General features: G+C 40.6%; 1 protein-coding gene across 1 annotated transcript; it reads right to left on the minus strand.

Annotated features, from left to right (window-relative positions):
- Positions 1-19,000: 19,000 nt before the first annotated feature.
- On the minus strand, positions 19,001-24,061 carry LOC104119164 (hydroxyproline O-galactosyltransferase HPGT1). Its single transcript, XM_009630597.4, has 12 exons — positions 23,788-24,061; positions 23,641-23,704; positions 22,640-22,689; positions 22,359-22,549; positions 21,718-21,781; positions 21,568-21,640; positions 21,070-21,193; positions 20,811-20,898; positions 20,643-20,693; positions 19,913-19,984; positions 19,717-19,829; positions 19,001-19,525 (listed from the first exon to the last, which is right to left on the minus strand). The coding sequence occupies exons 1-12, from the start codon at positions 23,898-23,900 to the stop codon at positions 19,503-19,505; spliced, it is 1,026 nt and encodes a 341-aa protein (XP_009628892.1). The 5' UTR covers positions 23,901-24,061; the 3' UTR covers positions 19,001-19,502.
- Positions 24,062-24,689: the final 628 nt, after the last annotated feature.

Raw genomic sequence — 24,689 nt, forward strand, 5'->3', positions numbered from 1 at the left:
CAAGGGGTCCATGTGTGGTGCAGGCAGTTCGGGTACCACAGGTTGTTAGTTTGCTGTCCGCAATTCAAACCGTAAAAGGCTTCAAGGAAAAGGGAGCACCGGTGTTGGCAGTCGGGACAGGGACTAAGGAGGTCAAGAGGGACAAAGCCTTGACTCCTTCGGAACAACGAGTCCTTAAGGGTAAGGACTTAATTGTGTGGGCAAAGCCACCTGCCAAGGGTCCGTACATGGCACCTCCAAAGTTGGGGGAATCAAGGAAGCAACATGGAAAGCTACTTGGGTCGAGGCATGTCAGTCCGTTAAAGGCACCTTGTAGAGACAAGGGTGATAAGGAGCGGAGGCAATCCAGGCGACCAACAGTTTTCACAAGTTCTTCGGTCGTCGACAAAAAGGTCGAGACCATTATCAAGCATCGGGTGATACAAAGAGTAGGTTGGGGCAATTCAAGCGCCCAATTTCTTGTCCGATGGAAGGGGCAACCGACAGAAGGGGCAACGTGGGAAAAATATGAGGCACTATGGCCGTTCAAAGATCAAGTTCATGACTACTTGAATTGTTGTGGCGCCGAGGTCGTCGCCATTTCAAGTGGGGGAGAGTGTTCCGACCCGCATATTTTTCGCCCAAATTCGCCACCTAAAGGGCTGCCAAACGAGCCAAACTGGGCTGGCAAAGACCAGAAGGTCTTTGCACATGGAGGCAACAATCTGACAGGCTGTCCGGGCCCTCATAGAGGCTACTTTCCGCCAGCAAAAGCAAGTGCTGCGCCGCTAAGTAGGGCCACATCCTGTCTGGAGGAACATGGGAGCAAATCCCGCCAGCAAGAAAGGGACCACAGCAGCTGGACAAATCAATTGGCACCTGGACTGCCAACATCTTCTAGGAATCCAGCATAGAGCAGTGCATCCCAGGCTGGCCGGTCCCACAGCCAACTTAGTTGCCTGTGGGCATTTTTCTGTATAAATAGGATACATAAGTCTTGTTAGAAGACAGATCTTTGTACTTGTATTTCCTTCTTTTGTATATGAGATAAACCCCGAAAATTGGCCTTGGCCTCCCATCTTTGTGTCTTTTATTTCGTTATCTCTCCAACCTTTGAGTTTGTGTGATTGCCTTGGTCCCAAGCACGATTTTGTGCTTGTTTCTTGTTAAGGGCTGAAGCAAGAGTAGTAGTCAAGCTATCTTGCTGCCCTCGCTGAGCCCCCAGAAAACGGGTCCGCGACAAGTGGTATCAGAGCAAAGGTTATTAACCATGGCAACTGATGGAGATATCACAAATTTAGACAACAATCGTGGCAGAGACGAGTCACCAACAAAGAGGCAAAAACCAAAGAAGAGAGGAACAAGCAAAGTTCGAGATCCCACCATAGCCGTAACAAGTGAGGTGCCAGCTTTACCGCCGCCCCACAACAGGTTAGACTTGGTGAAGATCGTGAGGCTTCTGTCTCAGATCCTTTAAACGTGAGAATGGGTCTCACTGAAGCTAGCTTAGATTCTCTAAACCAGCACATGGGGGAAGTTCTGCATAACTTCCAAGCACTTGAGTCTACGACCCTTGATGGACTTGACGAGGTCAAAGAGTCGATAGATCAAGCGATTTTCGAGCACAAGGAAGGACTGAACCTTGAGCTTAAGCTGACCGAGGTTGTATCAGCATTGCACGGGGAGATTGAGCTCCTAAAGCAGCAACTGAAGGCAGTAGAGTTAGCCGGTGGCACTGGTCATGTGACGGTGCGGGAAACCAAGAACGAGGGCCCAAAACCGAAGGAGTTTAGGGGCGAACGAGATGCTCAAGAAGTAGAGAACTTCATCTGGAAGATGGAAGACTACTTCGAGCACCTTTACATCGTTGATGAGGCTGCCAAGATCCGGGCAGCAACGATGTATCTTGCCGAGACCGCCATGCTTTGGTGGAGACGGAAGAAGGCCGACATGGAGAAGGGAACTTGCTCCATCAATAGCTGGGATCAGTTCAAGTTCGAACTGAAGCGCCAGTTTTACCCATAAAACGTTGTCAACGAGGCACGTAGGAAGTTGAGAGAGCTCAGGCAAACAACTTCCATAAGTGAGTACGTGAAAGATTTCACGAAACTCATTCTGCAAATTCCAAACTTAACAAGCGATGACTTGTTATTCACTTTCATTGATGGTCTTCAAGACTGGGCAAGACAGGAATTGCAGCGACGTCAAGTCAAAGACGTCGATGAAGCTATTGCGGTTGCGGAGTCCTTAAATGATTATAGGACAGAACCCACAAAGGCGAGGGACACCAACTTCCAGATGGATGGAGACCATGGATATCAGGATAGGGGCAAACAAGTTGCTGCCCCAGACCGCGATTCCAGAGAACAAGGCAACCAGGCGCCTTGGCGCGATCGGTACAACCAAAGGAGGAAGGATGATAGTTCCCGCCATCGTTGTTACATCTGCAAGGAAACCAGTCATAGTTTCAAAGATTGTCCTACTTTGAAGAAACTCGGCACCATAATTACTGCCGAGCGGAAGCTTACAGAGGAAAGATTTCAAGCGGGTGAACAAGCCAGAGAACAACCGCCGCACATAGCTCATCTTGGCAACATGGTACTGGGCGCAGTAGTTGCCGAAAAGCCTGCTTTGAAGCAGGACGCCCAGGGGAAGCATGACATTGTCAAACTGGTTCACGCTTTAGGCAACGATGAGATTGACAAGGAGCGTCAGTCAGGGGAACCAGGATCACTGTTCGTGGATGCACAATTAAACGGACAATCAGTCCGCATCATGGTAGACACCGGCGCGACACACAATTTTGTGTCCGAAGCAAAGGCTAAGTCACTTGGCCTTGTGTTCGGTCCTAGCAGTTCTGTACTGAAGACGGTAAACGCCAAACCCACCAATGTGAAAGGGATCACCCGCAATGTGCAGCTCAACTTAGGAGCTTGGCAGGGAAACATGAGTTTCTTTGTCGCTTCCCTGGACGTGTTTGATCTGGTTCTGGGGCTAGACTATTGGGATGCAGTGAAGGCATTCATCTGCCCATTTCTCAACCAGATTTACATATATGACCCAAGGGGTCCATGTGTGGTGCAGGCAGTTCGGGTACCACAGGTTGTTAGTTTGCTGTTCGCAATTCAAACCGTAAAAGGCTTCAAGGAAAAGGGAGCACCGGTGTTGGCAGTCGGGACAGGGACTAAGGAGGTCAAGAGGGACAAAGCCTTGACTCCTTCGGAACAACGAGTCCTTAAGGGTAAGGACTTAATTGTGTGGGCAAAGCCACCTGCCAAGGGTCCGTACATGGCACCTCCAAAGTTGGGGGAATCAAGGAAGCAACGTGGAAAGCTACTTGGGTCGAGGCATGTCAGTCCGTTAAAGGCACCTTGTAGAGACAAGGGTGATGAGGAGCGGAGGCAATCCAGGCGACCAACAGTTTTCACAAGTTCTTCGGTCGTCGACAAAAAGGTCGAGACCATTATCAAGCATCGGGTGATACAAAGAGTAGGTTGGGGCAATTCAAGCGCCCAATTTCTTGTCCGATGGAAGGGGCAACCGACAGAAGGGGCAACGTCGGAAAAATATGAGGCACTATGGCCGTTCAAAGATCAAGTTCACGACTACTTGAATTGTTGTGGCGCCGAGGTCGTCGCCATTTCAAGTGGGGGAGAGTGTTCCGACCCGCATATTTTTTGCCCAAATTCGCCACCTAAAGGGCTGCCGAACGAGCCAAACTGGGCTGGCAAAAACCAGAAGGTCTTTGCACATGGAGGCAACAATCTGACAGGCTGTCCGGGCCCTCATAGAGGCTACTTTCCGCCAGCAAAAGCAAGTGCTGCGCCGCTAAGTAGGGCTACATCCTGTCTGGAGGAACATGGGAGCAAATCCCGCCAGCAAGAAAGGGACCACACCAGCTGGACAAATCAATTGGCACCTGGACTGCCAACATCTTCTAGGAATCCAGCATAGAGCAGTGCATCCCAGGCTGGCCGGTCCCACAGCCAACTTAGTTGCCTGTGGGCATTTTTCTGTATAAATAGGATACATAAGTCTTGTTAGAAGACAGATCTTTGTACTTGTATTTCCTTCTTTTGTATATGAGATAAACCCCGAAAATTGGCCTTGGCCTCCCATCTTTGTGTCTTTTATTTCGTTATCTCTCCAACCTTTGAGTTTGTGTGATTGCCTTGGTCCCAAGCACCATTTTGTGCTTGTTTCTTGTTAAGGGCTGAAGCAAGAGTAGTAGTCAAGCTATCTTGCTGCCCTCGCTGAGCCCCCAGAAAACGGGTCCGCGACAATACGCTTGGTAGCATTTATGTTGGCAATGTCATTACTCATTATCAACATATCATCCACATATAGGCAAACAATGACTATGTGATTTGGAACATTTTTAATGTACACACATTTATCATATTCATTTATCTTAAAACCATTTGACAACATTGTTTGGTCAAATTTCGCATGCCATTATTTGGGTGCTTGTTTTAGTCCGTAAAGAGACTTAACAAGTCTACATACCTTCTTTTCTTTACCTGGAACCACAAACCCTTCAGGTTGTTCCATATAAATTTCTTCCTCCAACTCTCCATTTAAGAAGGCAGTCTTGACATCCATTTGATGAATTTCAAGACCATACACTGTAGCTAATGCTACTAACATCCGTATGGACGTAATTCTTGTAACTGGAGAGTATGTATCAAAGTAGTCTAGACCTTCTCGTTGTCTATACCCTTTGACTACGAGCCTTGCCTTGAATTTATCAATAGTGCCATCATGTTTGATTTTTCTCTTAAAATTCCCTTTATAACCCAAAGGTTTATTTCCAGGAGGAAGATCAGCCAATTCCCATGTATGGTTGTTCAATATGGATTCTATTTCACTATTGATTGCCTCTTTCCAAAACAATGATTCCGAAGAAGTCATAGCTTCTTTAAATGTTTGAGGCTCATTCTCCAATAAAAAGTCACAAAATCTGGTCCAAATGAAGTAGACGTTCTTTGACGTTTACTACGTCTTGGATCCTCCTGATTACATGTACTTTCTTTTGTTTCTTCCCGAGGTCGTTTAGATCCTTCACCAAATGACTCACATTCCTTTTTATACGGATATATATTTTCAAAAAATTCAGCATTATCTGATTCTATAACCGTATTATTATGAATGTCGGGATTTTCTGATTTATTAACCAGAAATCGATATGCTTTACTATTTGTCGCATATCATATGAAAACACAATCAACGGTTTTCGGTCCTATCTTTACCCTTTGGGGTTTAGGAACTTGTACTTTTGCCAAACACCCCCACACTTTAAAATAATTCAAGTTGGGCTTCCTTCCTTTCCATTTTTCATATGGAATGAATTGTGTTTTGCTATGGGGCACTCGATTTAATATTCGATTAGCCGTAACAATGGCTTCCCCCCACAAGTTCTGTGGCAAACCAGAACTTATCAACAACGCATTCATCATCTCCTTTAATGTGCGATTCTTTCTTTCCGCAATCCCATTAAATTGAGGCGTGTAAGGGGCTGTTGTTTGATGAATAATTCCATATTCTAAACATATTTCTTCAAAAGGAGATTCATATTCACCACCCCTATCACTTCTTATCATTTTTACTTTCTTGCTAAGTTGCGTTTCAAGTTCATTTTTGTATTGCCTCAATGCGTCTATTGCTTCATCTTTACTATTCAGTAAGTAAACATAGCAATATCGAGTACCATCGTCAATAAAAGTTATGAAATACTTCTTTCCACCGCGAGATGGTATTGACTTCATGTCATAAATATCTCTGTGAATTAAGTCTAAAGGATTTGAATTCCTTTCAACTGACTTATAAGGATGTTTAACATACTTATATTCCACACATATTTGACATTTTGATTTTTCGCATTCAAACTTGGGAAGTACTTCCAAGTTAATCATTTTCCGCAAGGTTTTATAATTGACATGTCCCAAACGTACGTGCCATAAATCATTTGACTCAAGTAAGTAAGAAGAAGCTGAAATATTATTATTATTATCTTCCACAACCATTACATTTAGTTTGAAAAGGCCCTCGGTGAGGTAACCTTTTCCTACAAATATTTCATTCTTACTTATGACAACCTTGTTGGACACAAAAATGCTCTTAAAACCGTGCTTAACAAGAAGTCCAGTAGAGACTAAATTCTTTCTCATTTCGGGATCATGAAAGACATTGTTCAAAGTCATGACCTTGCTAGAAGTCATTTTCAGAAATATATTCCCATATCCTTCAACTTTTGCTGTTGAAGCATTTCCCATATAAACTGTCTCTCCGGGTCCAGCAGGAGCATAAGTAGCAAAAGCTTCTCTAACTGCACAAACATGGCGAGTGACTCCTGAATCAAACCACCACAGTTTAGGATTTCCCACCAAGTTACATTCATAAAGCATGTCATACAAGTTATCAACATCATCATGCTTTACTACCATGTTTGCTTGACCCCTTTTCTTGTCTTTCTTCGGAGAACGACACTCCGTAGATTTGTGTCCGGTTTTTCTACAGTTGTAGCAGTTTCCACTGAACCGCTTCTTGCTTGGGTTGTATTTCAGACCAGAAGCCTTCTTCCTCTTTTTGTTATCTTCAACAATATTTGCTCCCATTATTGTTGAATTTCCACGGCCTCTCCTTTCAGCAGCTTTATTGTCCTCTTCGATTCTCAACCGAACAATGAGATCTTCAAGGGACATTTCCTTTCGTTTGTGTTTCAAATAATTTTTGAAGTCCTTCCACAACGGAGGCAACTTCTCAATCATTGCTGCTACTTGGAATGCTTCGTTGATTACAAGACCTTCAGCAAGTAGATCATGAATAATCACTTGCAATTCCTGGACTTGAGTAATAACAGACTTGCTATCTATCATTTTGTAGTCCAGAAATTTTGCGGCAACGAATTTCTTCATCCCGGCATCTTCAGTCTTATATTTCTTTTCAAGCGCATTCCACAATTCTTTGGATGTCTCCATGCTACTGTATACATTATACAGATTATCATCCAGTCCGCTAAGAATATAATTCTTGCATAAAAAATCAGAATGCTTCCACGCTTCAATCACGAGAAAGCGTTCATTATCTGGAGTTTTATCCGGCAGATCAGGAACATCTTCCTTGATGAACTTCTGTAGACATAATGTAGTTAAGTAGAAGAACATCTTCTGCTGCCAGCGCTTGAAATCAATCCCGGAAAATTTTTCGGGTTTTTCTGCCGGTGCCAACGCCGGTGTTCGGCTTGTCGATGCGTTGGCAGTCACCATCGGAACAGCTTGGTTTTCGCTTTCAGTCGTCATTTTTTTCTGGAAAAAAAATGACACAAACAAACGTTTAATACACGTTTTCAAACTGGAGTAAAAAAATCACATAGATTTTAATCTCCAGCAAACCGCCACGAAGGCTTTACTCTCCAAAATGGGAGTACACAAATCTACAAAGGTTTTAGTTTGCAGAATAATAAGAATAACACAAATACAGAAATAAAATTATATTCCTTAAGATTGTTAGTCCCGCCAATATTGCTGTATATGTAAATAATAATTCTGCAAAATATAAGTTATCGTAATGAAACAATAAATAATTCGAGCCCATTGAATTAATAGTGTTTCCTTAAGGAATTTAATCCCTTCCTAGTACCCAAGGTAATGGATTATTTCCTCCCAGGATAGAACGAATCACACACTGGTGTAGCGGTACTTCAAACCCCAATGTTTCAGCGAACACAAAGTTTGATAGCAAATCACACTTACAGTTGCTTTGTTTGAAGTTAAAACAATGCAGAACGAAGGAGTAGAAACTCAAAAAATCGTATGAAAATGCTGAGAGGAAGGAGTGCAATGTATAGCCAAATCTGTTGAGCGATTTTCAATTTGTTGGTCTTGTGTATTGTGTGTGTCTTTCTTCAATAGCTGCTGCACATATATATAGCAGTCAGTGTTGAAGAAGACCAATCGTCCACCCTATATGTAAAGACATGCCGGTTCAATATGGTATATTTCCAAGTACGTATCAGCCACAAAAACAATCCAAATTAAACACAAACTCTACTAATTTTGAATTTTCAGTACAATTATATAATTATTCATACAGAAGAGTACCTAAATTCATTTCAATTAATGTTACAACTACATGAGTCATGTCTCTTCGAGGACATCCACACAAAAACAAATCTAAAAATTATTACTACTATTAAATAAATAATTGTTTCTTGCCTAAGAGAATATCGTATGGACACATTGTGAATCCTCAATTAGTCATTAGCTATTGTAAGGGAAAGTGAGTATATTTCTGAGAAAATTGTTGTTTTCCATCTTTCCTTCCAATGTAGTGATCCCACTTCAACCTTGCTCCTTCAAATGAGCATCTGCACAGCAAAAACAAAATATCTATATTTTCTCTTATTCTTCTTGTCTTTAGCTTCATATAAAGGAAAATAGAAAAATCAAAATAAAGCTAAGTAGCCAGTATATACCTTTGTTGGTTTTTTGTGAACTGTGTAAGCACAGATTAGATGTTCTTAAAGCGGTATATGTCTCTCATTCCACACCTAGAAAAGAGAAACTGAAGTAAACATAATCAACAGTTTATACAATAATAGAAACGTTTAATCTTTTTAAGAAATGAAGCAACACTTTGTGGAATAACAATTATCGAAATGGAGGGTCATAAAATTATATGTAGATAGAGAGTATCAGTGAAAACTGCTAACCAATAACAACTATTGGCGCTTCGAATCCGAAGGGGCCGCAACTATGCTTTGAGTTGGAGTTGGAGATGGAGAAGTAGTTTCTTTGTCTGCAATCGGTATCAGTTTGATACTATAGTTATCATATAATTTTCTATTCAATTGGTATAATTGCTATGGAGGAGATGTAGGTGTAATTTAGATACTTTTAAAAGTGACCTTGTAATGGAATCTGATGAGGCATTTAGTTTGGGGCTTTAATGATAAAAAGAAACGGTTGTCTATAATTAGGCTTTATTACTATCGAAGCAAAACGGTTAGTGATTACTGAATTAATGGTATTAGGCTTCTAAACTGAAAAGAAATGGGAGAAAAAGAAGAGAATGTAATTAAGAAGTGAATTTTGGATTTTCTAAAGTAGCACATAAATAGAAAAATGTCAAAAATTTGGGAAAAAAGATAAGTGTGATTCTTGACCAAAAAGACATGCCACATCACTTTTTTAAAGCCCTCATTTATATATACAGAGAGAGATGATAGATCAAGTGCATTTATGAAAAATATCCCACGTGTACTATTGGATAGTAATAAATAATATCAATAATGGAGTAATGAATAACTCAAAAATATGAAAGAAAAAAATAAATAGCAATAAATGATATTCAAGTAAATAAATGAATAGGGATTACCCGATAAAGGTGAGATTCCCCTATAATTCTTCTGACAATAATAGGTAATGATAAGTCTTTGAATATTCGGTTCCTTCTTGGATCAGGGAAGAAAAGATAGACAAAGATGTAAAAAGGTGAACTTTTTATGTATGTGATAAAGAAAGAATCTTTAGAGAATGTTAATATGTTGTTCTTTACAATGAATGTCCAATCCCCTTCTATAACTATATATTTTTTTTTATTTATAAGGGTATATGGGCCACAAAAACCTAGATAGTACAACTGAGAAGAATATTCACTAGAATATTCTATAGAGAATAGTAATCCTAGTACTAGCCATTATTGCTTTCCGAAAAGGAGAGCTTGTCCTCATCCCCGTCTTCTATCGTGTCACTTTGAACTCGTCGACGACGCGTTGTCTTTTCGTGACGATGACCCTTTGAGGTCAGGTCATTGTATCTTATTGACAACATGTGACAGTCTCCGAAGTCTTCCTTTATGTTGACTTGGTCAATATGTAACGTGATATTTTTCGCCCATACAGTTAGTCCCTCCGCTTGTTGAGGCCGTCCTCGTGGGCGAGTTCAACGAGCGAATAACAACGGTCGTGGTCGTTGTGAAAAGCGGGCGACGTGGCATTTCGAGGACCACATATTTCAAAATCTTAATCTTTCTGGGTGATTCAATGGAACCATCTTGTCAAGGAAAAGATGTGACGTCATGATGTCATTCAGCATGATGACGTATGTTCCCGATACGCTGCATTGATACATTTGCGGCTTCTGATTGGTTCTGCTTATGACCGAGGCCGAGAAGGAGGGGATGGTGGAGATCAGGGTGGTGATGGCCACTAAATTTTTAGCTTTTTGTTTTGCTCAACTTTTGTATTGTACTTTTTGTTGGCATCTTTGAACATCTTTGTAAAAACTTTTCTATAAATACAAAAGTTTATTTTGGTTTCATATGTAAGTTTTTGTCTTTGTGCATTCTCATTTTCGTACTTGCGTTTTGCTTCTGTGCTTTCTTCATTGTTATCTTCTACTCGAGCTTAGGCCTAGGACCGATAGGTGTTGTTTGGACGGATCAAACATACCGTTGAGTTAGGTTGAGGCCGAAGGCCAATAAGAGTTGTTCGAACACCTTTCGTTAAGTCGTAGTCGAGGACTGATAGGTGTTGTTCGAGCTGATCGAACGTACCTTTCGTTAGGTCATGGCTGAGGGCCGATAGGTGTTGTTCGAGCTGATCAAACGTACCTTTCATTAAGTCGTGACCGGGGCCGATAGGAATTGTTCGAGCTGATCAAACATACATTTCATTAAGTCTTGGCCGAGGGCCGATAAGAGTTGTTCTAGTTGGTCGAACTTACCTTTGACTAAACGTGGTCGAGGGCCGATAAGAGTTGTTCAAACTGGTCAAACTTACCTTTGATTAAACGTGGCCGAGGGCCGATAGGAGTTGTTCTAACTGGTCAAACTTACCTTTGATTAAACGTGGCCGAGGGCTGATAGGAGTTGTTCTAACTGGTCGAACTTACCTTTGATTAAATGTGGCCAAGGGTCGTTAGGAGTTGTTCGAGCTGGTCGAACTTACCTTTGATTAAGTTGTGGCCGTGGGCCGTTAGGAGTTGTTCGAACTTGTCGAACGTGTCGAACGTGCCTTTTTAGGAGAGCAGTTTCAATGAACGTGTGTCTTATTTATTTCAATATCATTGATTTGACTACATCATTTTTCCCTGAGGCAAACTTTGGAGAAAATTACAAGTTTCGGGTACTGGCTGGCGTCCCAGTCCCAGTATGCCTAGTCCTTTCGTTGTCCGACTTGGAGATCCTTGAGAAGTTGGGCAATGAAAAATACTTCTTCTCTTGCGTACTCCAACTCGAAGTGTCCCGCTCGTCGCCTCGTTAAAAACCTCCTTGAGTAAATCTTATTGGGACAAAACTCAAGTGACGAAAAAAAGAGTACGACTTACGGGGCATTTATTATATTTCAAAAAGTTGAAGTATTTGAGGTGGCTGATATTCCAATTGTTTGGTAGGAGCTTCCCTTTCATATTTTCTAGTTGGAATGAACCCTTGTCCGCTTTGCCTATGATTTTGTATGGCCCGTCCCAGTTGGTTCCTAATTTGCCCTCTTGCGAATCTCTACCTGCCTGGGTCTTAGCTTTGAGTACGTAGTCCCCAATCTTGAGTAATCGTACCTTCGCCTTTATGTTGTAGTAGCATTCTACATACAGTTTCTACGTGACCATTCTTATGTATGCCATATCTCGTTGCTCTTCGACCTCGTCGATATCTTGTCTCCTATTCTCATCATTTCTGGTGCCGCTTTCATAGGAGTACCTTAGGCTGGGTTCTTCGACTGGTATAACCGCCTCCGTCCCATAGACCAGAGAGTAAGGTCTTTCTCTGTGCTCGTTTTTGGGGTTGTTCTGTGCGCCCGTAATACTTCTGGGAGTATTTCTGGCCACAATCCCTTAGCCTCCTCGAGTTTCTTCTTCATGATGTTTAGGATAAATTTATTGGAGGATTTTGTGTGCCTGTTACCGGTTGGGTGGTAAAGAGTTGAAAGTATCCTTTTGATGCGCCATTTTTCGAGAAATTTCTCTGGTTTTTCTTCTTGTGAATTAGGGCCCATTGTCACAACTTATCTTTTTAGGTAGGCCAAATTGGCAGATGATGTTTTTTCATATGAAGGTGATTACCTCTTGCTCGCGAACTTTGGCGATTGCTCCTACTTCTACCCACTTAGAGAAATAGTCAGTTAAAACTAAAATAAAATTTACATTACCTAGTCCCAGTGGAAGCGGTCTTACGATATCCATCCCCCATTTAATAAATGGCCATGAAGAGGTGACATGATGGAGGTGTTTGCCTGCTTGGTGGATTATTGAGGTGTATTTTTGACACTACTCACATTTCTTCACAAATTCTAGGGCATCTTTCTTCATGGTGGGCCAATAGTATCCGACTCGTATGAGGCACCTGACAAGTGCTTGGTCACCGAAATGACTGCCGCAATGGCCTTCGTGAACCACCTCGAGAACGCATTGTGTTTGGTTCGGGCCTAAGCATTTTGCTAAGGGGCCGCCATACGTTCTCTTATACAAGTCGTTGTGAAGGAGGTTGTACCTAGTGTTTTGCATTCTTAGCTTTTTGGCTTCCTTTTTGTCATTATGGAGGGTTTCGTCCTGCAAATAATTTATAATACAATTGCACCACTCCCAACTTAGGTTTACAGGTTTTTACCTCGATGTGGTTTAACACCGAACTGAGGAGGTGAACTAACTTTTATCCCCCGGAGTGATGCTTTTGGTGGAGCGACCATCTACTTCAACGTTCTGAGTTCGTGAAATCTGGTTGAGCTGGCATTCATTGAAATTGGGCAGCAATTTGCAGATCTCGGTCTAATACCTCTGCAATCTCTACTTTTTGATTTGGAAATTTCCAGTAACTTAATTGACGATGAGTTGATAATCGCAATGTAGCTTCAATCGCTTCGCCCCATACTTGAGTTCTAGTCTCAATCGTACAATTACGACTTCATACTCGGCCTCGTTGTTAGTCATATCTGGGCATCTTATGGATTGGCGAACTATTTTGCCGGTGGCAACCTCGAGCACGAGTCCCAGTCCGGACCCGCAAGCATTGGATGTGCCATCAGTATGTAGGACCCAAAGGTCATATGTTTGGAGAGAAGTTTGAGTGGCTTCTTTCTCGGCCTCAGGCATTACTTTTGCGCTAAAGTATGCGACGAAGTTGGCAAGCACTTGCGACTTTATTGCCGCACGATGCTGATAAGTGATGTCGTGCTCACTTAATTTAATTGCCTACTTGGCCAGCCTCCCAAATAGCACGGGTTTGTGCAATATGCTTCTTAAAGTAAATATGGTGATGACCGATATACGACGACATTGAAAGTATGGCCTAAGCATTCGTGAAGCTACGGCCAGGGTTAGGGCTAGTTTCTCGAGGTGAGGATACCTCGTCTCGACGTCGACAAGTGTTTTACTGATGTAATAAATTGGAGATTACGTACATTTTCTTTCTCGAACTAATACTGCACTTACTGTTACTTCTGAAACGTCGAGGTAGACGAGGAAACGTTCCCCGGGATCGGGCTTTGAGAGAAAAGGTGGCGACGACAAGTATACCTTAAGCTCATTCAACACTTGTATGCACTCAAGCGTCCACTCGAGGTCATTATCCTTTTTGAGTAAGTTGAAAAACCTGTGACACCTATTAGATGACCGCGAGATGAACCTGGATAGGGCGACAATTTGACCTGCCAGTCTCTGAACTTGTTTCTTTATGGTTAGATATTCTGGTATCCTGTCGATGGCCTTAATCTGATCTGGGTTGACCTCGATTCCTCGCTATGATACCAAGAAATCCAAAAACTTTCCCGAGGTTATGCCAAACACGTATTTTTCGGGGTTTAGCTTCATCATGTATTTTCTCAGTATGTCAAATGCTTACTTTAGGTGGTCGACGTGGTCCTCATCCCTCACGTATTTGACCAACATGTCGTCGATGTATACCTCAATGATTTTGCCGAGCTGATTTTTGAACATTTCATGACCAACCTTTGATAAGTAGCCCCCACATTCTTCAACCTAAATGGCATGACCCTGTAAAAATACGTTCCTCTATGAGTGATGAACGTAATATTCTCTTGGTCATCTTCCTCCATGATTATTTGGTTGTTGCCTGAGTAGGCATCCATGAAACTTAGTAGCTCATGTCCTGCTGTTGCGTTAACTTGGTGGTCCAAGTGTGGTAGCGGGAATGAATCCTTTGGTGTGCTTTGTTCAGGTCGGCGAAGTCCACACACATCCTCCATTTCCCATTTTTCTTTTTGACCATTACCACATTGGCAATCCACTTAGGGTACTTTGACTCCCTAATAGAGCCGTTTGCTAATAACCTTTATACTTCTTCATGGACGGCCTCGTTGATTATGGGGTTGAACTTTCATCGGGACCTGTCTTACTGGGGTAGTAGGGGTCGACGTTTAGCCTGTGCGTGGCTCTCTCCTTGGGGATGTCGGGCATATCTGCATGGCTAAAGACAAACAAATTTGCGTTAGTTATTAAGAATTGACAAAATTTACCTGGGTCTCGGAGTTTGCAGCCGATATAGGCCTTTTTGTTGGGGTCGCTATGATCTAGCTGGACGTGATCGAGGTCTTCTATGCTTAATCCTCTGGCTTCGGCCGTCTCTAGGTCTATAATGACTTCTTTGGCTTCGACCTGTGGTGACCTCGACCCTACTGATTGCTATTCTTCTTTTTTCTTTTCTTTCTTCTGTTGAGTTGTTGTGCCATCCATGGCGATTCGATAGCATTCCCAGGATGTACGTTATTCCCATCGTATGCTAAATATTCCCCAGGGTGTTGGAAATTTGATCACTTGGTACAAGCTGGAGAGGATTGCACTCATGGGGTGTATCCATGGTCATCCCACCATAGCATTATATGCGGTGTCCTGATCCATGATATGGAATGTTGTTTCCAAAGTCATCCCGCTAGCGAGAACGGGGAGTATGATCTCTCCGAGGTCCATTCAACTACATTGTTAAAATCGGTTAGTGTTATGCAACGCGACACTATCTTATCTTCGAGTCTTATCTGTGCGAGGACTCGAGGATTGATGATGCACGCCCCGCTTTCGTCATCTACCATGATTCTTCTAACATCAGTTTCTAAAATTCGTAAAGTAATGACAAGTGTATCATTGTAAGGGAAAGTCAAACCATTGGCATCTAACTCATCAAAGATGATACTCTCTTCGAGTCCGTCATATTGTTCGTGGGTGACGATCTTTTGAGTTTGTGAGTGGCGATGAATTTGATGCCGTTGATGGAGGCGTTGTCACTGTCACAGATAATCACGTTGATGGTGCAAGCCAGTGAATGTGGTTTTGGTGGGCCTAGGCGTTCTCGACCCCTTGCTAAAGTGTTCCTGCCTTCGTCGCTGAGTAATTCTTTGAGATATCCTTGCTGCAGCAAGTTTTCCACTTCTAGTCGGACCTCATCTTTGGTGGACACTTCACTTTCGTTCCGAGCTTCTCTAGAGCGTAGAACACCTCTGTAGGTGACACACAAATTATGAGTAGATAGCAAGGGGCGTACCTCGATCGTTCCTGTGGGTGCCTGATCTCGGCCTAGAGGGGCAATCTTCGTAACAGAAAGAGTGGACGGGTGCCCTGACATAGGGTTGATGTCGTTCCCTGCCTGGCCGCGATATCGGATGGTCTTTCCTTGGGTTTTTCTTGCGTTCCTTTCTGGGCTCATACTATACCGAGGTGAGTTGACGCGTTGTCCTGTTGAGGTTGTCATCGTATGCCCTGACCTCGACACAGTAGGCATTGTGGATTTCGTCCTAGGTGGCTGGTGGGTATTTTATTAACCCATTCTGAAAGGATGACACTACTATCCCTTCTGAGACGTTTGGTAAGGTCATCCTCACTCTGTTGAATCGGGTGAGGAAGTCCCTTAGTCCTTCTCATGGGAATTGCTTGATGGAGAAGATGTCGTTCACCCTTATTTTAGCTTTCTTGGCCCCGACATGCGCCGTTACGAACTTATCGGCCATCTCTTCGAATTTTTCTATGAAATAAGATGGTAGCTGTGAATACCACGTCAACGCCCCTCCATTGAGGGTTTCACCAAATTTTTTCAGCAAGATGGGTGACACCTGCTCTTTGGTGAAGTCTTTGCCTTTCACGGCGGTGACATAGTGAGTTATATGATCCTCGAGATCGGTTGTTCCGTCGTAGATTCTGAGATGTGAGATCAACTCGAAGGTCTTTGGTATGGCATGTTGGGCCGCTTCTTCCATGTACGGCTGTTCTACGAACCAACCGGCATCTCTTTTTGGCAATAATTTGGGAGCACCTCGTATTTTGTCTATCGTTCCTAGTGCTCCTTCATCTGTTCCTTGAGCGCCTTGTTCTCATTTTCCATTTCTTCCATTCTTTTTAGCACGGCGGTGAGGACGCTATCTCATGCAGTATCAGTAATCGCATGAGTATTACCTGGAATAGGGGGTTGGGTTGATCATCCCGTTCATTCCTGCGCTGTGCTGCATGATCCCTCATGTTTTTTGCAGTCTTGCACGAGGCTTGTTTGCTAATCACACTGACTAGAGTGTCAGTCAACCATGTTTCGAGGAGCTTTTTTACAGCGGGTGACGCCCCTTTTCCCGCGGACGTAGAGGCCCTTTTCCTGTTTGATTTTATCGTGCTACAGAAAGGCGTAGGCGACTTCCCTCGTCTGGGGGAGGTCGTTGGAGTCACCTCCTCATCTTGGGTGTCATACCCTTCATTGATGGCACTCATAAGGTTGAGAGGAACGTTGTCAGTCGCCTTCATTCCGCTTCATTGGTTATCTACCATGGAGTTTATTTGTATACACAGAGAAAACAGATAACCTTTGTGGTTTGTTAGATTAGTAGGTCACGTGAGTTAGAGATCCAATGGAAACTAAAAACTTGACTGAGAAATCCCCACATACGGTGCCAAACTATATGACCCAAAATTTAGATCTAAGTTTATACAATTAGATTTGTAGTGAAAAAAGGTTAATCTTAGTCAATATTAATATTCAAATGATAGATCAAATGCATTTATGAAAAATATCCTACATGTACTGTTGGATAGCCATAAATAATATCAATAATGAAGTAATGAATGACTCAAGAATATGAAAGAGAGCAATAAATAACAATAAATGGCATTCAAGTAAATAAATAAATAGGGGTCACCCGATAAAGGTGATATTCCCCAATAATTCTTTTGACAATGATGGATTATGATAAGTCTTTGAATATCCGGTTCCTTCTTGGATCAGGGAAGAAAAGATAGACAAAGATGAAAAAAAAATGTGAACTTTTTATGTATGTGATAAAGAGAGAATCTTTAGAGAATGTCAATATGTTGTTCTTTACAATGAATATCCAATCCCCTTCCATAACTACATATCTTTCTATTTATAAGGGTATATGGGCCACAAAAACCTAGATAGTATAATTGGGAAGAATACTCACTGGAATATTCTATAGGGAATAGTAATCCTAGAACTAGCCGTTACTGCTTTCTGAAAAGGAGTGCTCGTCCTCGTCCTCGTCTTCTATCGAGTCACTTTGACCTCGTCGATGACGTGTTGTCTTCTCGTGACGTCGACCCTTTAAGGTCAGTCACTGTATCCTATTGACGACACGTGGCAATCTCCAAAGTCTTCCTTCGCGATGACTTGATCAACATGTAACATGAGGTTTTTCTCCCATACACACATGTCATAAAATACAATTATTGAAGATTTTATTAGAATAGAAGGAAGATTTTACTAGAATAGAAGATTACTAACTTGTAATCAATTGTTATTGAGCCAAAAAAAAGTGACCTCCGAGGAATAGTTAAGCCAGATGCATGTTGAAGTGCGGATTTTTAGATGACTTTCACTTTGCAAAAAGAATTTTTTTGGAACTTGTAAAACCATTGAGTAAAATGGTCTATGCCCTCCATGTGAGAAAATCCTTTCTACTTCAATTCACCCATGAGAATGATCAGAAAGAAAAATTTTCCCAAAAAAAAAGGAAGAAAGAAAGAAAGAAATACTGCTGCCGTCAATCTTAGCAAAATTAACTTTATTATGAAGTGAATGGGAAGGACTTCGATTATTAAGGCTAACATGAAAGGAATTTGAAAACATCATCAAAGTCGCAGTTTAATGATGCAGTCTCAGTGCCAACTTGATAATTAACCAGTTGCATCAGACGACAGATAGCCTTCAAAATAAGAGGGGGTTTGGCTAAGCTTATAAGCTGGTCAAACTGCCTTATAAACACCTTTTGACTTATTTACGCGTTTGGTAAACACTCAAAGTGCTTATAAGCCAAGTGCTTATAAGCTAAAATCATTGGCGGACCCAGGATTTTATGCAAGCATGTTTAATCTTAGAAGTATATAAATGTAGTCGTAAAATAGTAGTTGTCAAGTGGGTTATAATAAAATATTTATGCAAAATTTAAACAGTTTTAATCCTAATCTATACATATACATATTATTATTTTTTTGTGAAGCGGGTTCAGTTGAACCCGCTAGCCACCACTTGGGTCCGCCACTAGCTAAAATCAGCCATAAGTCATAAGCTGGTCACCCCAAACTTATGCCTTTTCAGCTTATAAACACTTTTAGTTTGACCAACATTTTTACTAATTTATCCTTAATAATATTTTCTAATTCACAAAATACTTTTCCCAAAATAATTTTCTTGACTTTCTCTTCCTTCCATATTCGTTATTAATTATTTTCTTTACAAAGAAAATTTTAATTTATAATCTTTTAAAAAAAATTCAAGGGTATTTTAGTCATTTTAACAAAAGAATAACTTATAAGCATTTTTTAATCAAACACATCAACTGCTTATTATCAGTTTCAACATTTCTATCCAAACGCGTAAATGCTTATTTTAAAAATCTATTTCAACACTACAAACTTATCAACTATTTACAATTAGCTAATCCAAAGGGGCTCTAATTCCATAAAGCTACAACAAATAGTGCTAGCTCGCCTAGCATGGACAAGTTATCGATTCTCCAAACTCAATATAAGCTGTAGACACTTGATAATTGTAGACTGGCTAATGATTCAAAAACAAGCAACTATGAGAGTGAAAAAAATAATAAATGGTCATTTTCTTTTCCGCAATTCTCTCTACATGAACTCCTCATGACAAGAAAGTATATTATCCCAAAATTCACAGATAAATTCAAGTATACATATCCCCTTCGCTTCTCAAAGCAAGAATACATATCCCCTTCGCTTCTCAAAGAATAAGCAATAAACAATATCTTAATATGGTAAGATTAGTGTCTGTCCCTCACAAACCGGGGGTTGGGTAAAACAATATACTAGACTTCCTAAAGGATAGAAGCCTATATATCAGATGTACTTTGGGTTTACTTATGTCAGAAAAGAATCCTCACAATTTCAGCAGCTCCGCAGTCTACATATACTTTCTGATTAAGGAATGAAAACCCGAAGAACCCCAGACAGAGATGAATTGACAAAACCCAACTGTCATGAAGCAATGGCTTCAATCAGGAAGCAAGGGATTCAACAAGTATGCCACTATAAACGTCTTCTGCACTTCTCAGTCACGTTAAATCACACTCCTGAACAAATGGCTCCTGCAAAACACATCACAGGTTACATCAAGGAGTCCAACAAATTGGTCCATGAAAAGAAACTTCATTCCACTTCCCCTGCTCCAACGAACTCAAACATCAACTTTCAGCTAGCTAAACAGTATATTTCATAGGAGATCATGGTGTAATCTGTCCAAGAATATACTGGTATAAACAGAGAGATATAGAGAAACCTGATGACCAAGACGAGCAGCAGAACTTCCTGTCATCTACATGTTTGACATCGGCACCGATAAACCAGGACCCAACACTGACATCATCATGTGCATAAGTACGGAGTAGGGATCTGCAATTAAAACCAGGCCTTACAATTCGATGAACGGGTCATCCACGCTCCATAGTGCCGAATGCAATGGTATGAGAACTCACCTATTTATTGAAATGTATCTAGCCAACGCTTGGGATATTACAAACAGCTCTGTGGAAGCATGACGGAAGTACCTACAAGAAAGAAGCAGAAAAGAAATTTGCCATTTCAGTAATCTTCTCATAATAGATAAATAATTTCCCAACTTACAAATACTAGGAAAGTTTGAAACAGATAAAAGTACACTGGTAAAGAGGGGGAAAAAAGAACTTCAGATTTGCGCAAAAACAATTATGGTACTTGAAAGTTGGCTTCAGCTCCAGGAAATACCATGATTAAGGTCCTGAAGCTAGGTTTTATGCATGTGTTCCCTCCCAAACCCCAAAAGAAAAAGAGTGTGTGTGTGTGTGTGACACACACACTTTCTTTTGGGGTTTGGGAGGGAAGTATACATGGAGGCTTCAGATCTCCTGAGAAAATGCACAACCACTGAATTATGTTGATTTGAAAATTTTGGCCTCGCAAGCAAATCAAGTAACTTCCCTGGGATATTACTGGGTATGTTGTTGTTGTTGTAAGCAAATCAAGTAACTGGAAAGTCAATTTCTGCAGTCTAGCTTCAAGGGAAACATACAGCAGAGCAGGAGCAGTTCTAATAATAAACAAAAAGGATATCAACCCTTTTCCAGTTATACTGATAGTCCTCTCATATGAGGAGTACAGCAAATAAATTAGAACTAGTGTAACACAGAGACGAGTGAATGCACTTCCTTAAGGGCAGCAGAAACTTACGTTTTCCCATCTCCAAATTTCCACCAATCTGGTTCATACCATTTCTGGCCCCTGTCAAAATCAAGTAAGATTGATCGTATTCATAAAAGATGATCTCAAGCACCTTTATGCAACTGTTTCAGTTCAGAAGAATATTACCAATAGGCTGAGTTGTTCAATGACACTTACTTCTCAGAGAAAACTTCGCCTGATTTCATGCACCCAATATATACACGAGGGGCACTCAAATATGACGCAAGTGTATTTCCCAAGGAATCTGCACCATATTCGCACTTTATTGAAGCTTATATTAACTTGTTGACAGACGTTAAGAACAAGTATTTGCATAAGAATTATATATTTTTTTTTTGATGAAAAAGAAATTCTAGCAAGTTCTTTAGGTGGTCTTAGTAGTTAGCTTATAGTGCTTGCTGATCATTGTTCATACCAAGGTTTACAAAGACATTGTCATTGACTTTGGCATAGAAGTCAGCAGTCCAACTGTCTGCTGCATGTGCAAAAAATAGCTTTGTTTTCATTGGGAGTTCCTCGGGAGCCTCGACATGATTTTCCTGTCCAGAAAAATGCTATTGTCAGCTAAACACCACTATGCCTGACTGCATTTCTCAAGCTGGGAAGACTATTTGGAGCTTAACCACAAAATTTTGCGTTTCAGACTTGTCAAAAAAGTATTTGGGTTTTATAGGAAATAAAGTTGCTGCTCACGTTATCCGTGCTGGTCATTGAACTATTCGTAATTGAAACGAACAATTAAATCAAGGGAAGATGAACGCATCTCGAGAAAACATCTTTGATACTGCCAAGTATACAATAAGAAAACACATATTTCACTCATTGGCTGGGAACCAATAACTGCCCCCATTACCAAGCACGAGGAAAATGAACTTACTGATTAAAAACAGAATGTACTGATTTAACAACTCACAAGAATAAAAAAATCATTAGTTTGACTGTTTTCACTGTCAATGCTCCTGTCCAAGCTGTCTCCACGATTAGCACTGCAAATTGAGTGCAAACGAATGAACAAATTTGTGCATACTCACAACAAAAGAGGTAATAACCATAAAGGAAATACCTTCTGCCAATGACAAAACGTGCAACAATGCCCTTCTCTTCCTCCATTTTTTTCAGAGCTGCACCTGAATGTATAACATTATTGTGATAAGAAATACTTCGAGCAGATATGCAGATTCTAAACCTATAGGACCATGACATCAAGAATCTCACATGGAATTTCCAATAAATAACTTTCAAGTCAAACTGGAAGTGTTGGAATTATAAGTTCCCTACTCTGGAAAAAATTGTTTCTCCGTCATGAATTCAGTATCCCACCTTTTCTTTCTAAGTCGTCCAAATATAGTTTCCATGTTACTAAAAGAGAAGTTCTACCTTGTTATATGATTAAACCAAAAAATTATATTGACAGGGGCGTAGTTATCCACTTCTCAATACAATGTTCTTCAACTATATTCTTGAAATTTTGGAAAGCTACTAGGGACTACAACAAGCTCTCTCCACCCACTTCTCTCCTTTGGAAGGATTAAACAAATGCCCATTTTCATGTATCCTCTTACTAATCATGCCAAGACAAATTGTGGCATTTCATTTCTGGTGGAGGGGTAGAAAAAAACACAGTATGAGAATTCAGAACATCATGATCTATGTGAAGATTGAGCAAGAAATTAGCAAGATACGTAATAAAAACTGATACTCTACCAGTTGACATCCATGCCTTCCTTATAGCGTCTCTCTCGTTCTTGCGCCCAAATCTTGTGAAAATTCCTATTACTATTACTGGACCCTTTTCATTAGTTCTCTTCATATTTGATGATTGTTTGGAGACAAATCCTTCCTGTCTAGCAGCTGCCAGTTCCATCTCTAGGGCAGATAGTTTCTTCCTTTGCTCCCTAATAACCAAACATTCTTAATTAAACTAGTACACAATTTGTCAAATGCTACATCTATTAACACCAACAGAGAGGAGAAGACTTTGGAACCTGCATTCTATGATCTTTAATGTGTCATCCACAGATATTGCAGAGTGTCCCTGGAAATTAAGCAGAAATATTAATTTTCACATAAAGCGCAAAAATCAAAATTGAGCATTTGCTCAAGAATGGACGTCAACTGATGCTAGTAGAAGAGCATTTACTGAATTCATTGCAACCCAGAGAATACGACTGCATATCTATCGCTAGATATTACTGCCTAAAATGCCAAACCAAATCACACCAGAAAAGCTCTTTCTTTGAATTTTACATAAGTTGAACACTAATCACATAGGCAGTTGGACAGTAATGATCTTTTCTTCACAAGCCTCCCAGTGATCTGCTAACTAACACGTGCCAGACAAACTATTCTTATGCAACCAAATTGAGATTACAGCTCAAAGTTTACATCACAATCGAGGATCTGCTCAAGAATGGATGTAAACTGTTACTAGTAAGACATTTACTGTATTCATCGTCCAGAGTGGAAGTCTGCACATCAGTTGCTATATATATTACTGCCTAAAATTCCAAACCTAATGAAAGCAAGGAGGTGTTTTCTTTGAACTTTACATGTTGAACACCATCACATTGGACAATAATGATTTTTCACTACAAGCTTCCAAGTGATCTACCAAATGACACTTATTCCAGACAGGTTCTTCTTATGTTACAAACTCGAGGCTGGATGAGACAATAGGGCAGTTGGTGCAATCACAACTACTATAATCAATTTGAACCATATGAATTATTTTTTTCTTCAGAAATAGATATCCATACTAAGTATGCACTCAATGCTACAAAGTAATAGCGTGTGTTTAGTAATTAAGATCCTGGATCCGCCAAGTGGATCCTAATTAAAGAGCCATTACATTGACAAAGTACAATCGACAATCGACATAACTCACATCAGTCCAACATAACACTAAATCCAAAAAATTAAAATCACTCCATGTCCAATAAAAAAATACTAAGAAATTATTAAAAAATGAAGTAAAGATTAAACATACCTGACCGGTTATTCTATCGAGCTCTTTTGTTAAGTAAACCCTGTTTTGTGCGTCTTGCCATAACCTGTAGCATTAACAACAATGTTAAATCAGTGCACTCAAAAAACATTTTAGCGAGAAAATTGCCGGTGAAGTCAGGAAACTCACCGGCCGGCGACATAGAAGGAAGCCATGGTAGCGAACATGGCAAGCATGAGGGATGAAATTGGGGATCGCGCCCCCATTCCTGAGAACCGGGCATTGGATCCCCGGCTCTGCATTTTCCTTCCCAAATCTCAAACCCGGCAAAAGAGTTTACAAATCTGGACAATCCAACCGAACAGTAATGGAGTCCAACTGGTTCATTTACATTGACTCAGTGAGTCATGTTGTAGCTGAGGTTTCACGTGGCGTCTAAGGAAAGTTTTCAGTTCGGGTCTATGTTCATTTCAGAGCCAAGGGGGCGGTTATGTTCCGTTTGGTAGGCGGGTCCCATTAGGACTACATTTGATCTCATATTAATTGCGTTTCACTTTATGTGAATCTATTTTCTTTTTGGTCCGTTTAAAAAAAAAATGATCTAAGAACCTTTTATAATTATATAAACTGGACCCCTTTTTGAATTGTTTAAGACCACAAATTTTAAAAAATTTTATTTTTTCTTAAACTTTGTGCCTAATCAAACAAATTCACATAAATGAATTGAAACGGGAGGGAGTACTTTTTTTAAAATAGTTTTTCTGGGTGGAAATCTCCATTATACTACCTGCTTTCTTGAATTTTCTCAAGATCACTAGAATTGAAAGAAATTTCACTGAAGTATTTTGAAAATATTGCCTCATTTCACTCGTTTAGACAAAAAAAAAAGGAGCTTTTTTTAAACAACAAATATAATATAAGTCTCAGTTCCAAGTAAATTAAGTAAATTTTTTCCTAATATTGGGAAAATGTTGCATTGAGCAAAAAAAAGTACTCATACTATTTCTTTTTGAAAAAACAAAAAATGAGAAAAGTAAATACTTGAATGTGTAAATCAAGAACCTCAATTCTTCTCAATCTTTGACATGTAC

Source organism: Nicotiana tomentosiformis, chromosome 3 (assembly GCF_000390325.3).
Source record: "Nicotiana tomentosiformis chromosome 3, ASM39032v3, whole genome shotgun sequence".
In the NCBI taxonomy this organism is placed as follows: Eukaryota; Viridiplantae; Streptophyta; class Magnoliopsida; order Solanales; family Solanaceae; genus Nicotiana; species Nicotiana tomentosiformis.

What these genes read in the sequence shown, in the direction of transcription:
- LOC104119164 (XM_009630597.4), bottom strand. Translation starts at nt 23,900, where the DNA reads ATGCAGAGCCGGGGATCCAATGCCCGGTTCTCAGGAATGGGGGCGCGA. An exon ending in TCGATAGAATAACCGGTCAG is followed by an intron (nt 22,690 to 23,640) that starts GTATGTTTAATC and finishes CTTAATTTCCAG; the next exon opens with GGACACTCTGCAATATCTGT. An exon ending in TTAAAGATCATAGAATGCAG is followed by an intron (nt 22,550 to 22,639) that starts GTTCCAAAGTCT and finishes TTTGGTTATTAG; the next exon opens with GGAGCAAAGGAAGAAACTAT.